This window comes from Lipotes vexillifer, unplaced genomic scaffold (genome assembly GCF_000442215.2).
Source record: "Lipotes vexillifer unplaced genomic scaffold, Lipotes_vexillifer_v1.1 scaffold230, whole genome shotgun sequence".
Taxonomy (NCBI): domain Eukaryota; kingdom Metazoa; phylum Chordata; class Mammalia; order Artiodactyla; family Lipotidae; genus Lipotes; species Lipotes vexillifer.
Window position 1 is genome coordinate 7,036,631 of NW_006775143.1, and position 12,830 is coordinate 7,049,460.

The 12,830-nt window shown below is 43.2% G+C and overlaps 1 protein-coding gene across 1 annotated transcript in view; it reads left to right on the top strand.

Annotated features, from left to right (window-relative positions):
• The window catches only part of PTGR1 (prostaglandin reductase 1), an 18,434-nt gene that overhangs the window by 439 nt on the left and 5,165 nt on the right, over nucleotides 1-12,830 (top strand). The window contains 6 exon segments of the mRNA XM_007449775.1: nucleotides 1,056-1,101; nucleotides 2,728-2,757; nucleotides 3,001-3,204; nucleotides 6,718-6,835; nucleotides 9,655-9,810; nucleotides 12,487-12,712. Of these exon segments, the coding sequence (XP_007449837.1) occupies nucleotides 1,056-1,101; nucleotides 2,728-2,757; nucleotides 3,001-3,204; nucleotides 6,718-6,835; nucleotides 9,655-9,810; nucleotides 12,487-12,712 (780 nt within the window).

The following is a 12,830-nucleotide window of genomic DNA, read 5'->3' on the forward strand; positions in this document are numbered from 1 at the left end:
GGAATTGGCAAGATCCAATATGCAAGCACTTTTCAAGCCTCTACTTATATCATCTTTGCTAATATGATGTTCATCAAAGCAAGCCCAGATTCAAGGTGTGGCAGTAGACTTCTTGATGGGAGGACGGCAAAGAAGCCCGCACACAGGGATGGGTGGTATCTGTGGCCCTTTTGCAAACAGCCGCAGAGACCTTCTCAAGGCTGTGTGTGTGAAGCCTCGATGTCATGTTAGAAGATCCCTCTACTTCCCTTGGTAATTGAGACGCATGCTTGGGTGCATTGTTCTTCCTGACTTTTGCCAGCCCATGGGGAGTATTTCCTCTCTGTCCCAGTGAGCCCCACGATGACAGTAGGGTAAGAACTGCCTAGCAGCAGTGTGAAGACCTCAGACTATCCCTGTGAGCAGACAATATCCCTGCAGAAATTGAAGGGAGAGAAATGGCGACACATCCCATCACGTGTTTGGAGATAAGCTTTGCAGAGCACGTGCTAAAGGGTGTCTCTAAGGGCTATTTTCAGGTAGGTAAGCTTTGAGAAAAGGGCATGCAATCAAGTAGCATGGCAAAGTTATCGATCCCATCTAGGTTGGGATAACCAAAACTCAGAAGCAAAATTCCAGAGGATGGGTGCATGACGGTCACTCCAGCAAAATGCGTGTATTTTTTTAATACTAACTGAGGCTGGTAATAAAGCCCTATGTGAGCCCTGTAACACAGTGGTTACAAATGTGGCCCTGGTCGAGATACTTAACCTAAGCTTAAATAAAATGGAAACAATAATTGTTCAGAACATCATATGAAATAATCTATGTAAAGCATGGAGCGAGTGCTGAGTAAATAAACATAATTTTAAATTTTATTTAAAAATTTAAAAAATAATTTTTACTTTTATTAACTGAACTGAGCCAAAGGTGAGAGCTCTTCTTGGCTCTTCAATAGAAAGCACAGATGAGAGGGCAACCCTGAAGCAGAGAGATTGTCAGTGTTTATTTAGAAGGCCAGAGACAAGGCATCAAGCCAGGGTTTCTAATTGCCTGTGGAATGCTTTATTTTGTAGAGGTCCTGCTGGAAGCTTTGTTCTTCACCGTGGATCCTTATATGAGGTATTATTTTCCTCCAGAAACTTCTTATGTTGTGCATTGGACTCTACTTTGATGTGGTCAATCTTTTAAAATATCCAGCTGATTCAAAACGCTATGGCTTCCCCCTGTTTCTCCCAGAAGGATGTCAGTGATGGGATTCACGGATGCTCATCTTTTTCAGGCGAAAGTCTGAGCAGAGCAGTGAGGGATTAAACTGGCCCCTTTACTTTACAACCATCCCCTATCTTCATGTGCACAATTTACCTCTCATTGTTACCAGAATTCCTTCCCAAAAACTTAAAAGAAGAAAGAAGCCAAGCTCGAAATTCTCCATTTCACTACTGGCAAATAATTTGGGTAGAGAAAGACGCTAAGACTAAAATTAGGTTTTCTTGCCTTTCCTTTACCTATATTCTTTTAATTTAGGTAACCTGCAGTCGACTCAAACGTGTGTACTTAGTAAACAGTTCAGGGAGAGGAGAGAATAAACGCTTTCACTGGCCACTGACTCAGTAACTTTTTGCCTAGGTAAACAATGCAGCCATCATTCTTTTAAATAATTTTTTTCATAGTTGATTGGTAGCGATTAAAATCTAAAGTGAGGGCTTCCCTGGTGGCGCAGTGGTTGAGAGCCCGCCTGCCGAGGCAGGGGACACGGGTTCGTGCCCTGGTCCGGGAAGATCCCACATGCCACGGAGTGGCTGGGCCCGTAAGCCATGGCCACTGAGCCTGCACGTCCGGAGCCTGTGCTCTGCAACGGGAGAGGCCACAACAGTGAGAGGCCCGCGTACCACAAAAAAAAAAAAAAAAAATCTAAAGTGAAAAATACGTTTTCAAATGTTGACTAGCATCCCTTTTTGTGTGTCGTGTTTTGGGTAACAAGTACCCAGTGGTACCTGGCTTATGTTTTTTTGTTTTGTTTTTTTATTAATTTTTATTGGAGTATCGTTGCTTTACAATGTTGTGTTAGCTTCTACTGCACAGCAAAATGAATCAGCCGTACATATACATATATCCCCTCCCTTTTGGGTTTCCCTCCCATTTAGGACACCACAGTGCATTAAGTACAGTTCCCTGTGCTATACAGTATGTTCCCGTCAGTTGTCTCTTTTATACATAGTATCAATAGTATGTATGTGTCAATCCCCATATCCTAATTCCTCCCACCCCACCCCTTTCCCCCTTGGTGTCCATACGTTTGTTCTCTACATCTGTGTCTCTATTTCTGCTTTTCAAATAAGGTCATCTATACCATTTTTCCAGATTCCACATATATGTGTTAATATACGATATTTGTTTTTCTCTTTCTGACTTACTTCACTCTGTATGACACTCTCTAGGTCCATCCACATCTCTACAAATGACCCAGTTTTGTTCCTTTTTATGGTTGAGTAATATTCCATTGTATATATGTACCACATCTTCTTTATCCATTCCTCTCTTGATGGACGTTTAGGCTGCTTCCAACAGTGGGGGTGGAAGGCAGGTTGCATTGGGTTATCAAGTGAATAGGAAGTGAAGAAACTTGGCTGTTAAAAGAAGAAGAGAGAGAGAGACGAGGTAGAGATAGGATGAGATTGTAAGAAAGGGACAGTAAGAGAGGAGAATGTTGAGGATTCAAAAGAGAGGAAGGGCTAAGAAATGGAGGGTAGCCTCTGAAGAAGAGAAGAGGCTGGTGTCCAGGTTTCCTCGAGCCAGAGGATGAACACCTCTTGCTTAGAGAGAAGAGTGAGTGATGACAGGGACAGATGCTGGACCAGCTGAGAATTCCTCTCTGAGGGCCCATATTTTTTCTTGAAGAGCAGACACCAATGGCTAAGAATTCAGACGGAGAGATGTGGTAGGATATTAAATCACGGAACATGAAACTCAGTACCCCTTTGTGGCCACTAAGCATGCAGCATCGGACTCACTTGAAAGGAAAGGGGTTTCCCGTGTCTGAATGTGCTCTTTCAGGGTTGTGGAAAGTAAAAACTCAGCCTTCCCAATAGGAACTACTGTAGTGGCTCCTTCCGGCTGGACGGCGCGCTCCATTTCTGATGGGAAAAACCTGGAAAAGCTGCTTGCAGAGTGGCCGGACACGTTACCACTGTCTTTGGTTCTGGGAACGGTTGGCATGCCCAGGTGAGTTTCATGGGTTTATTTCACTCATTTGAATACCTGATATCCTGGTTTTCCAAAATGGTTGGTCCAGAACTTGATCAACGAGAAGAGACTCGAGACGTTCTAGGCTCAGAGGCTGATTAGAAAGGATGATGGGACTAAGAAGGGAAGAAGAGGGGCTAGAGTTAACCTTGGGACTGAAGGAGAGAGAGGGGAAATCAGGTACAAAGAGAAAGTGCCAGTGAGGGGCAGCATGGGAGGGAGAGGCAGCACAGTCCCTCTCAAGCCTCTGGTAAACGGTGTGACACAAAGAAGCCAGCTCCTCCTGTCCCTGGAAAGGTCTTGGCTTCACCCCTCACTCATGTCTGCCTCCATTTCAGAGTTTAAAAAGGGAAAAAGAGGTCAGTGTACCTTGGCCTTTCTGTACTGTCTCTGATACCTCACCTCCTTTCCACATCTGAGTTTCCAAAGGTGTCAGGGATCTGAAGTTTAAATAACTGAGATGAATCACAGTATAGTTGTACAGTCAGTGTGCTGCAGACTTAAAACACTCAAGTGTCTCTTGGCCTTATCCCTCAGGAGGACTCCTGGTCAGTTCATCCTGTGTCTGCCCTCCAGGGCCCAGCTGCACTTTGCACCTCAAGTTTTCCTCTTATGTCCTGGAGAAGCAAGGTCACCTGAATTCCCTTTGAAGTCCCCCAAATTTTCCTAGCCTGGAAAGTTTCTCTAAGTAATTTCTCCAGGTTGTGTGATCCTTTTCTTTCTTCATTCCTTCTTCCCACCCTTCCTCCCTCTTTCTTTTCACCCTTTGAGGGACTTCTAAAGAATGAAACGGAAATATATGTATCCCCAAATGATCAGCCTCCAGCAAAACCAGTCCCATACCCCCCAAGTTCATATAACACACAGGATTTGAGCTCCTCAGAATTGCCAGAGCCAAGAGACAACATTGTGAAATTAGAGGATGCCTAACGCACTAAACAGAATGACAGCCTTTCGGGTCTGTCCTGCCTGTCTGTACCCTCTACTAGTGAGAGCTCTTCCTTTCCCACCTTGTTATCCCACCCATCCTTCTCTAAATGGTGAGCTGGGGGTAGGAGCATGGGGGTGAAAGTGGACATGAGGAAACCAAGGAGCCAGTCTCCCATGACTTAGCTGGAGAGAAAGTAATTGGTAAAACATTAGGAGATGTGAATTCTAAAAACAGAGGATAATGTATTCATTTGTGGGTATATTTCTCATTCACCCATTTCAAGCCCCTAAGGAGTGTGTTTCTACTCCACATAATCAGCTTCATACCAGTGGTTCTCAAAGAGTGAGGGGGAGGGGTTACATATGCCATGTTTCTAGCCTCCATGAGCAACACACCCCCAATTCTTTGACAATTCCTGCCATTATGCGCCCTTACCAGTGGGATGGGTCAACCCTTCCAGAATGCTGGAACTTCTGCTATAAACTATAAAAGAGGTTGAACTTTGAAACCTAGGGTCTTTCAGCTGTCCAGGCTCCAAAGATTTAACATCCTCCCAAAGTATTGCATTATTTCCTTCTATAGGATCTCTGTCTTCTTGTTAAGCTGGAAGAGTTCAAGTGTTTTGCTCTACCAACCTGTTGATTCTACCCAGTCCCCCTTCATCCAAAGCATACCTTTCATTTTCCCTCTAGGATTTCTTTACTGCTGGCTTCTTCATCCTATCTCCATTTTACTTTTAAAAGGAGGTGATGTTTGGGAAAGACCTTGTACATCTTAGGTCAGTATGTCTAACTGAAAGCTGATTTTGCAGACATCTAGACAGGAGATTGGGGGAGGGGGTGTACGGGCTGTCGTGGGTGATTGGGGGAGGGGGTGTACGGGCTGTTGTGGGTGATTGGGAGAGGGGGTGTACAGGCTGTCGTGGGTGGAATGACCCAATCTGAAAATGTACCTTCTGCTTCTCTTTGGGAGTTAGGCTAACTTGCCTAGCATACTCTGATATCAGCATTCATTAAGGCGGTGGTTCTCAGTTGCTTGCATTCATAAGAATCACCTAGAGTCCTATTCAAATTCATATATCCACATCCCAGTATTTTTGAATCAGTGGGTTTGAGGCAGGGTCTGGGAATCTAAATTTTTAATAAAGCTCCAGGTTATTCTGAGACAGGTGGTGTTCCTTCCATCTTTTGAAAACAGTGGGTTAAGGGAATATTAGATATTTGGCTCCCCAGAAAAAGTGCTGTTTGCCTTTCACTGCTTTCCCTTCAACGCCCAACTCTAACAAGCCCTCAAATGTAGTCAAGGCTGAATAAGCTTAAGTCACACCAACGTGTAGTTTGTTTTACACAGAAATGACTTTATGTGAATTGTCTGAAATTTTGCCAGTGGCTTAACAATCACCCTAATGAGTATAGATTTCATGGGCTCAGACTCAGGGGAGCAAAAATAGAACTTAAAATTTTTCTACTCCTGTATTTCATTTCTATCTCAAGCTGGTGTAATAAAATAAAACCTCCGTTAAGCCAGTGATTTCTCCCATCATTTCAGGTTTAAAACTCATAATTTCCTTTGTCTTCTCCGTAGGGTTGATGCAAAGCTCCCAGGGCTAACACAAACCCAGTAAAGGAGGGACAACAACTTCTTGCTCTTGATCTTAGTTGTGCGTTGGTCCCCCCTCTCAAAGTGTAACTTTTCTCGGGCTTCCCTGGTGGCGCAGTGGTTGAGAGTCCGCCTGCCGATGCAGGGAACGCGGGTTCATGCCCCGGTCCGGGAAGATCCCACGTGCCGCGGAGCGGCTGGGCCCGTGAGCCATGGCCGCTGAGCCTGCGCGTCCGGAGGCTGTGCTCCGCAACGGGAGAGGCTGCGGCGGTGAGAGAAAAAAAAAAAAAAAAAGTGTAACTTTTCTCATTGAGTCCTCAGCCACATCCCCTTCCAAGCTGGAAATCCACTGAAGTGTGGTGGTTTCTTGACCTAATAATCCCCATTGGTGCTGTGAGCTGCATCTTTGCAGGCCCAGTCGTTTCCCTGCAAGCTGACTTTGGCATCTCACTAGGGATGAGATGGGGAGATTGCAGATGTTCTTTCATACCACTCTGGAGCCATGGGAAGTTCAAGGTGTTTCTTCCTGACCCTCTCAGGCCTAGACACCATATAGTGTTATATCTGTTTATGATGTCATGGAGGCTTTCCCCACGAAGCTCAGCATCTCCCTAGAACTTACATAGGAATGAGGCATAAGCTCTCTGTTCTTGGATCCCTACAGCTTAAGGGGATCTATTTTCTTTCACCTCTGAAACTTGGCCTGGGGGTGGACAGGATGCTTCCCTCCTTCCAGCCACTTCTCTGTTCCCTCCCTAGTTCCCATCATCTTTTTTCCTCTCCTGGAGGTAAAGAAGGAGGAGGTGGACCATTAGTGGCTAGTAATATCCATTTCCTATATTTTCTGTCTTTTACCTGGACCCATGGCACTGAGCTGCTGAGAAGGCCTTCAGGGTATATATAAATGAGATATAGGGGAAAGAAACAAATTTATCCCCATAGCCTTACTTTTCTTCCCTTAGCCTAACAGCCTACTCTGACCTGCTTGACATCTGTGGTATGCCGGGTGGAGAAACGGTGCTGGTTAACGTGGCCGCAGGAGCAGTGGGCTCCGTTGTGGGGCAGATCGCTAAGCTCAAGGTAAGTGTCTTCCTCCCTAACAAACATTTACTCAGAGCCCACAGTGTGCCCTGGGAATGCAGAGGTGAACACAGCAGACCTTTTGTCGTCTCAGGGACTTCGGTCTACTAGTCGATTTCGTTGAGAAGCTGGAGATTAGGAATGATTGAGAAACGGGGGGAATGGGGAAAATGGCACAGCAAAGATGACCTGAACATTGTAATTTGATACCACTGCAGGTCTCAAGTCAGGAATGGCCTCTGCTAGAGTAGTGAATTTGTAAGCAGTAACTATTTTCATAGTTTTTACCGAACATTTCCTCCTTTCTTCATGATTGCCCCCAACAATTAAAAGAGGGACTTGAGATCAGCCAACCAAGAGTCATCACCCACACGGCCCCATTGCAAAGGCTACTGCAGTCAGCCCAGAGCGGTGGGGCCTCAGCTTGGGACCTAACTCATGGGAGGCATGCAGGGCATGGAAACATTGCCTCTGATCTGGACAGGTGTCTGTGCTCAAGAGATCTGATTTGATGGTAGGGGTACAAGACATCAGGCAGCTCACACATGGTCAGGATGTATCACATAGTGGAAATGTTCCAAGGTGATCTGGTTTGGCTTATCCTTTGCCAGAGGCTGGATGTTGGATTCAGGATCTAGTTTCTGGGGGAAGAGTTAGGAAGAATACAGATGAGTACAGGACTACAACCAGCAGCCAAGGGTTTGGGCTGGTCTCCAGTGCTAATGGGAGCTTGGAATACAAATAAAGAGATGAGGCTGTCATACAGGTTGCAAATTTTGCAGTTAAGGAATTACATTAGTTTTCTAATGTTAAAGCATAATAGCATTCTGAAATAATCGTTATTTACCAATGGTGTATTATGAATTTATACTTTTGGATTTGATTTAATAACATTTTATATAGAATTTTTGCATCTATATTCATAGGTGAGTTTGGTTTAAAGTTTTTTTGTTTGGAACTTATCAGTGTTTAGCTTTGGGTTATGCTAGACTTACAAAATGAGTTAGTAATACTTCCAAAATTCAAATTTTAAATGTTTTATTAAAACTTCAAGGGATTTTTATTTCAAAAATTTGATAGGACGTATTTTTTAATTAGGGAAGAGCCGTCTCTCTCTCTTTTCTTATCTTTTTCTTTTTTCTGGCTGTGCCATGCAGCATGTGGGATCTTAGTTCCCCAACCAGGGGTCAAACCCGTGCCCCCTGCCATGGAAGCGCAGAGTCTTAACCACTGGACCACCAGGGAAGTCCTGATAGGACTCATTCTTAAACCTATTCTTTTAGAAACTCCATTAGAGACTGCCATGCTAAGAAGTTTGTGCTTAATCCTTAGAAGAATGACATGATTAATTCTGCATTTTAGAGAAATCTTTTTTTTTTTTTTTTTTTTTGTGGTACGCGGGCCTCTCCCTGTTGTGGCCTCTCCCGTTGCAGGGTACAGGCTCTGGACGTGCAGGCTCAGCAGCCATGGCTCACGGGCCCAGCCACTCCGTGGCATGTGGGATCTTCCCGGACCGGGGCACGAACCCGCGTCCCCTGCATCGGCAGGCGGACTCTCAACCACTGCGCCACCAGGGAAGCCCTAGAGAAATCTTTTTGACCCTGGGAGGTGAATAGTTCATAGGGACACAATACTAGAAACAAGAAGTCAGTTTAGGATGCTCTTACAATAATTCAGATGAAAATTGTGATACCCTGACAGTGAAGATGGGACGTCAGAGGCAGCTTTTAAGGATATTTGTTGAAAAAGGACAAACACCTGGTGATTGGATGTGGCTAACAAGAGAAAGGAAAGCATCTCCTTTGACCCACATGTTTCAGGTTTGGATAACTGCATGGTATCACCCACTACAGTAGAGAATAGAGGAGGAACAACAGGTAAGAAGCAAGGAAAAAAAAAAGATTCCATTTTAGACACATTGATTATGAGGCCCCTTAGGCTCTCCAAGTGAAGATTGTTATAGGTCGTTGGAAATACTGATTTGGAACTCAGGAGAGAGGCATGGCTGGAGTTAATAAACAAGGGAATCATCTGCATGAAGGTGGTAGTGAGGTCTTAAGAGTAAATGAGATCATCTTATGAGAGTATAAGGTTAGAAGGCAAAAGGACCAAGGATAAGAGATTTTGCAAAATTGTTTTTTCTTGAATCATGAAGGAATGGAAAAAGTATATGGCTGTTGTTTGTACAGATACATGTATGAACCCAAAGGCCTTTCCCCAATTGAAAGTAAACAGAGGCTGATATTCTGGTCTTCACGATACATTCAGAATAGAAGAGAGCTTTCTGAAGATCTACTCTCTATGTACCTATATAATCTCTAGTCTCAACCTGAAAGTGCTTCTCAGAATGCACTCCAGTTCCTCTATGATTAGGTAGCACCTAGTCCAATGCTTTGGGCCAAATCACAGAACATGGGGCAGTTACCAGGAGGGCTGTCTTTGATATGAGAGTCCCAGGGCAGAGCCAAAATTATAGTCTAAAGAGTCACTGCACCAAGAGATAGCATGCAAGTCATTGCAAGGGAGAAGCCCCAGTATAAAGAAACAGGAGAGTCAAGCCAGCAGGTTGAAATGAGCTGCAAACCACCTAAACATAGGAGGGATCGGTGGGGTGGTCAGAGGCAAGCTGAAGTGATGGTTGGGTTGTATCATAGCCTAGTTTAGGGACGAATTTCGCCTAGGGGGTCTGTTGGCCCATTATATATGTGGCTCAGCACCTAGCAGGGTGTTCTGGAGGAACCTGGCCATTCTAGACGAGGAGGATAGACTTGGCCCATGCTTGTGGTTTATAAATGGTTTCCATTTTTCTCCCCATTTAGGGCTGCAAAGTTGTTGGAGCAGCAGGGTCTGACAAAAGGGTTGCCTGCCTTGAAAAGTATGGATTTGATGTTGCCTTTAACTACAAAACAGTAAAGTCTCTGGAAGAAACTTTGCAAAAAGCCTCTCCTGAGGGTTATGATTGTGATTTTGATAATGTAAGTACAAATTGGACTTAATATCTGATTTACTAGCAAAGCAACAAAGTACTATATGAGGGAATCTACTTCTAGAGTTTCCATCTAAAAATATATGAGGAAAGCACATATGCTTTTTTAAAAAACAGCTTTATTGAGGTATAATTTACCTGTTTAAAGCATAAAACTCCGTAATTTTTAGTGTATTCACAGAATTGTACAACCCTTGCCACAATTTGAGAACATTTTCATCACCCTGAAAAGAAATGCTTGTGTTCATTAGCAGTCACTCCCCTTTGTCCCCCCAAAAGTGATATTTTGTGACTGGCTTCTTACACTTAGCATGTTTTCAAGGTCCATCCATATTGTAGCACGTATCATTTTTTCATTCCTTTTTTAAAAAAATTTTATTGAAATATAGTTGATTTACAATGTTACTTCATTTTCTTTTTTTTTAAATAAATTTATTTATTTGTTTTTGGCTGCTTTGGGTCTTTGTTGCTGCGTGCGGGCTTTCTCTAGTTGTGGCGAGCAGGGTCTACTCTTCGTTGTGGTGCATGGGCTTCTCATTGCGGTGGCACAGGCTCTAGATGCACAGGCTCAGTAGTTGTGGCACATGGGCTTATTTGCTCCACGGCATGTGGGATCTTCCTGAACCAGGGATCGAACCCGTGTCCCCTGCATTGGCAGGCGGATTCTGAACCACTGCACCACCAGGGAAGTCCCTCATTTCTTTTTATGGCCAAATAATATTCCATTGTATGGATATATCACATTTTATTCATCCATCCGTTGGTTGATGGGCAATTGAGTCATTCACACTTCTCGGCTATTATGTATAATGCTGCTATGACCATTCATGTACAAGTTTTTGTGTGGATATATGTGTTCATTTCTCTTGACTACAGTCAGAATTGTTGGGTCATATGGTAACTCCACGTTTAATATTTTGAGGAACTGCCATACTGTTTTGCAAAATGGCTGCACTATTTTACATTGTCACCAGCAATCTGTTAAAGGGCTCCAATTTCCCCAAATCTTCAGCAGCATTTATTATCTGTCATTTTGATTGTGGCTATCCTAGTGAGTTTGAAGTGATATTTTGTTGTGGTTTTGATTTGCATTTCTCCAATGGCTAGTGATGTTGAGCATCTTTTCATGTGCTTATTGGCCATTTGTATGTCTTCTTTGGAGAAATGTTTGCTCATATTCTTCGACCATTTTCAGTTGGGTTATTTGTTGAGTTGTCAAAGTTCTTTCTGTATTCTGGACCCAAGTCCCTTATCAGATACAGTCAATTCTCAGTATTCCTGGTCTGTAAGTTCCTATAGAACTTTATGTTCTATAAAGTCACCACAAACACTGAACCATTGCTCCTACTGGAAGTGTGCACACACATGCACATATCTTACATAGATTACAATCTTTAGTCCTTCCTATAACTTCTTTTATTTTAAAAGAGAAAATTTTGTTTAAAAGTGTTCAGTAACTTGTCTGAGGCTGCCCCAGGACTAATCCTCCCACAGTTGGGATTCATACTCCATTCAGCTGGCCCCAGAGCTGGAGCTTCTTGAGCCGCTCTGCACTGCCCCCTACTGTCTTCATCCTCTGGTAATCTTGGTATGAGAGCTGAAAATAGAAGGCAGACCCTTGGCCTTTTTTGACCTCAGTTGGGAACTTTGTGTCTCTTTTGCCACTAGCCACTCTGTGTATGTCTGCAAATGACCAGGGAAAGCTCTATGAGTATTGGGGTTATAAATAAATTTTAGCAAGTAGTCCAGTTCTCAATTACGGAATATACTTACAATGAGGATCATTAGTAATAATATCTCCTGTATAGGGTTTGCAAATATTTTCTCTTATTCTGCGAGTTGCTTTCACTTTCCTTTTTTTTTCTTCCACTTTCTTGATGGTGTCCTTTGAAACACAAAAGTTTTAAATTTTTGCTGAAGTCCAATTTATTTTTTCTTTTGTTGCTTAGGCTTTTGGTGTCATGTCTAAGAAGCCTTTGCCTTATCCAAGGTCACAAAGGTTTACTCCTATGCTTTTTTCCTAAGAGTTTTATCGTTTTAGCTCTTACATTTAGGTCTATGACACGTTTTAAGTTAATTTTTGTGTATCGTGTAAGGGAGGAGTCCTATTTCATTCTTTTCCATGTGGATGTCAGATGTTCTGCACCATTTGTTAAAAAGACTGTTTTTTCCCCTGTGGAATTGTTTTGGCACTCTTGTCAAAAATCAGTTGACTATAAATGTAAGGGCTTATTTTGGACTCTCAGTTTAGTACTATTCATCTATATTTCCGTTCTCACACTGTCATGATTGACGTAGCTTCATAGTAAGTTTTGAGATCAGAAAATGTGAGTCCTGCAACTTTGTTCTTGATATGGCTTCTGAGTTATTTTTCCATACTTTTAGATAAGGCAATGAGATTACTGAACTGGTCAGAAAACCCCAAATTATAAGGAAGTAAAATTTACAAGTTATATAAGGTATATTTCTACAGTCAAATGAAAATGCCTAGTTTCTAATGTCTCTTTCCAACTGCAATTTTCTGCCCTGTGGTGCTAATTTAATCAGTGTTATTGCTGCTAAAACAAGTATTGTGAAATGATCATTGTGAGTTAATGATTCTCCTGAATCTTCTAGGGTTTAGATTATTTAAAGGTTTTGGTTTTTTGTTTCCCTGTCTGTTTAGGTGGGTGTAGAGTTTTCCAACGTTGTTATCCCCCAGATTAAGAAATTTGGAAGACTTGCTATTGCTATACGTGGGCCCATCTCTACATATAACAGAACCGGCCCCCTTCCCCCAGGGAATGAGCTCACACACATGATCACAGGTGTAGAAAGACGGGACAAGGAGGAGATTCACAGATATGGTGTAGGCCAGTGACTATCAAAGTATTTAAAAGATTTCCTAATATTCTTTTTTTTTTTTTTTTTTTTTGGCGGTACGCGGGCCTCTCACTGCTGCGGCCTCTCCCGCCGCGGAGCACAGGCTCCGGACGCGCAGGCTCAGCGGCCACGGCTCACGGGCCCAGC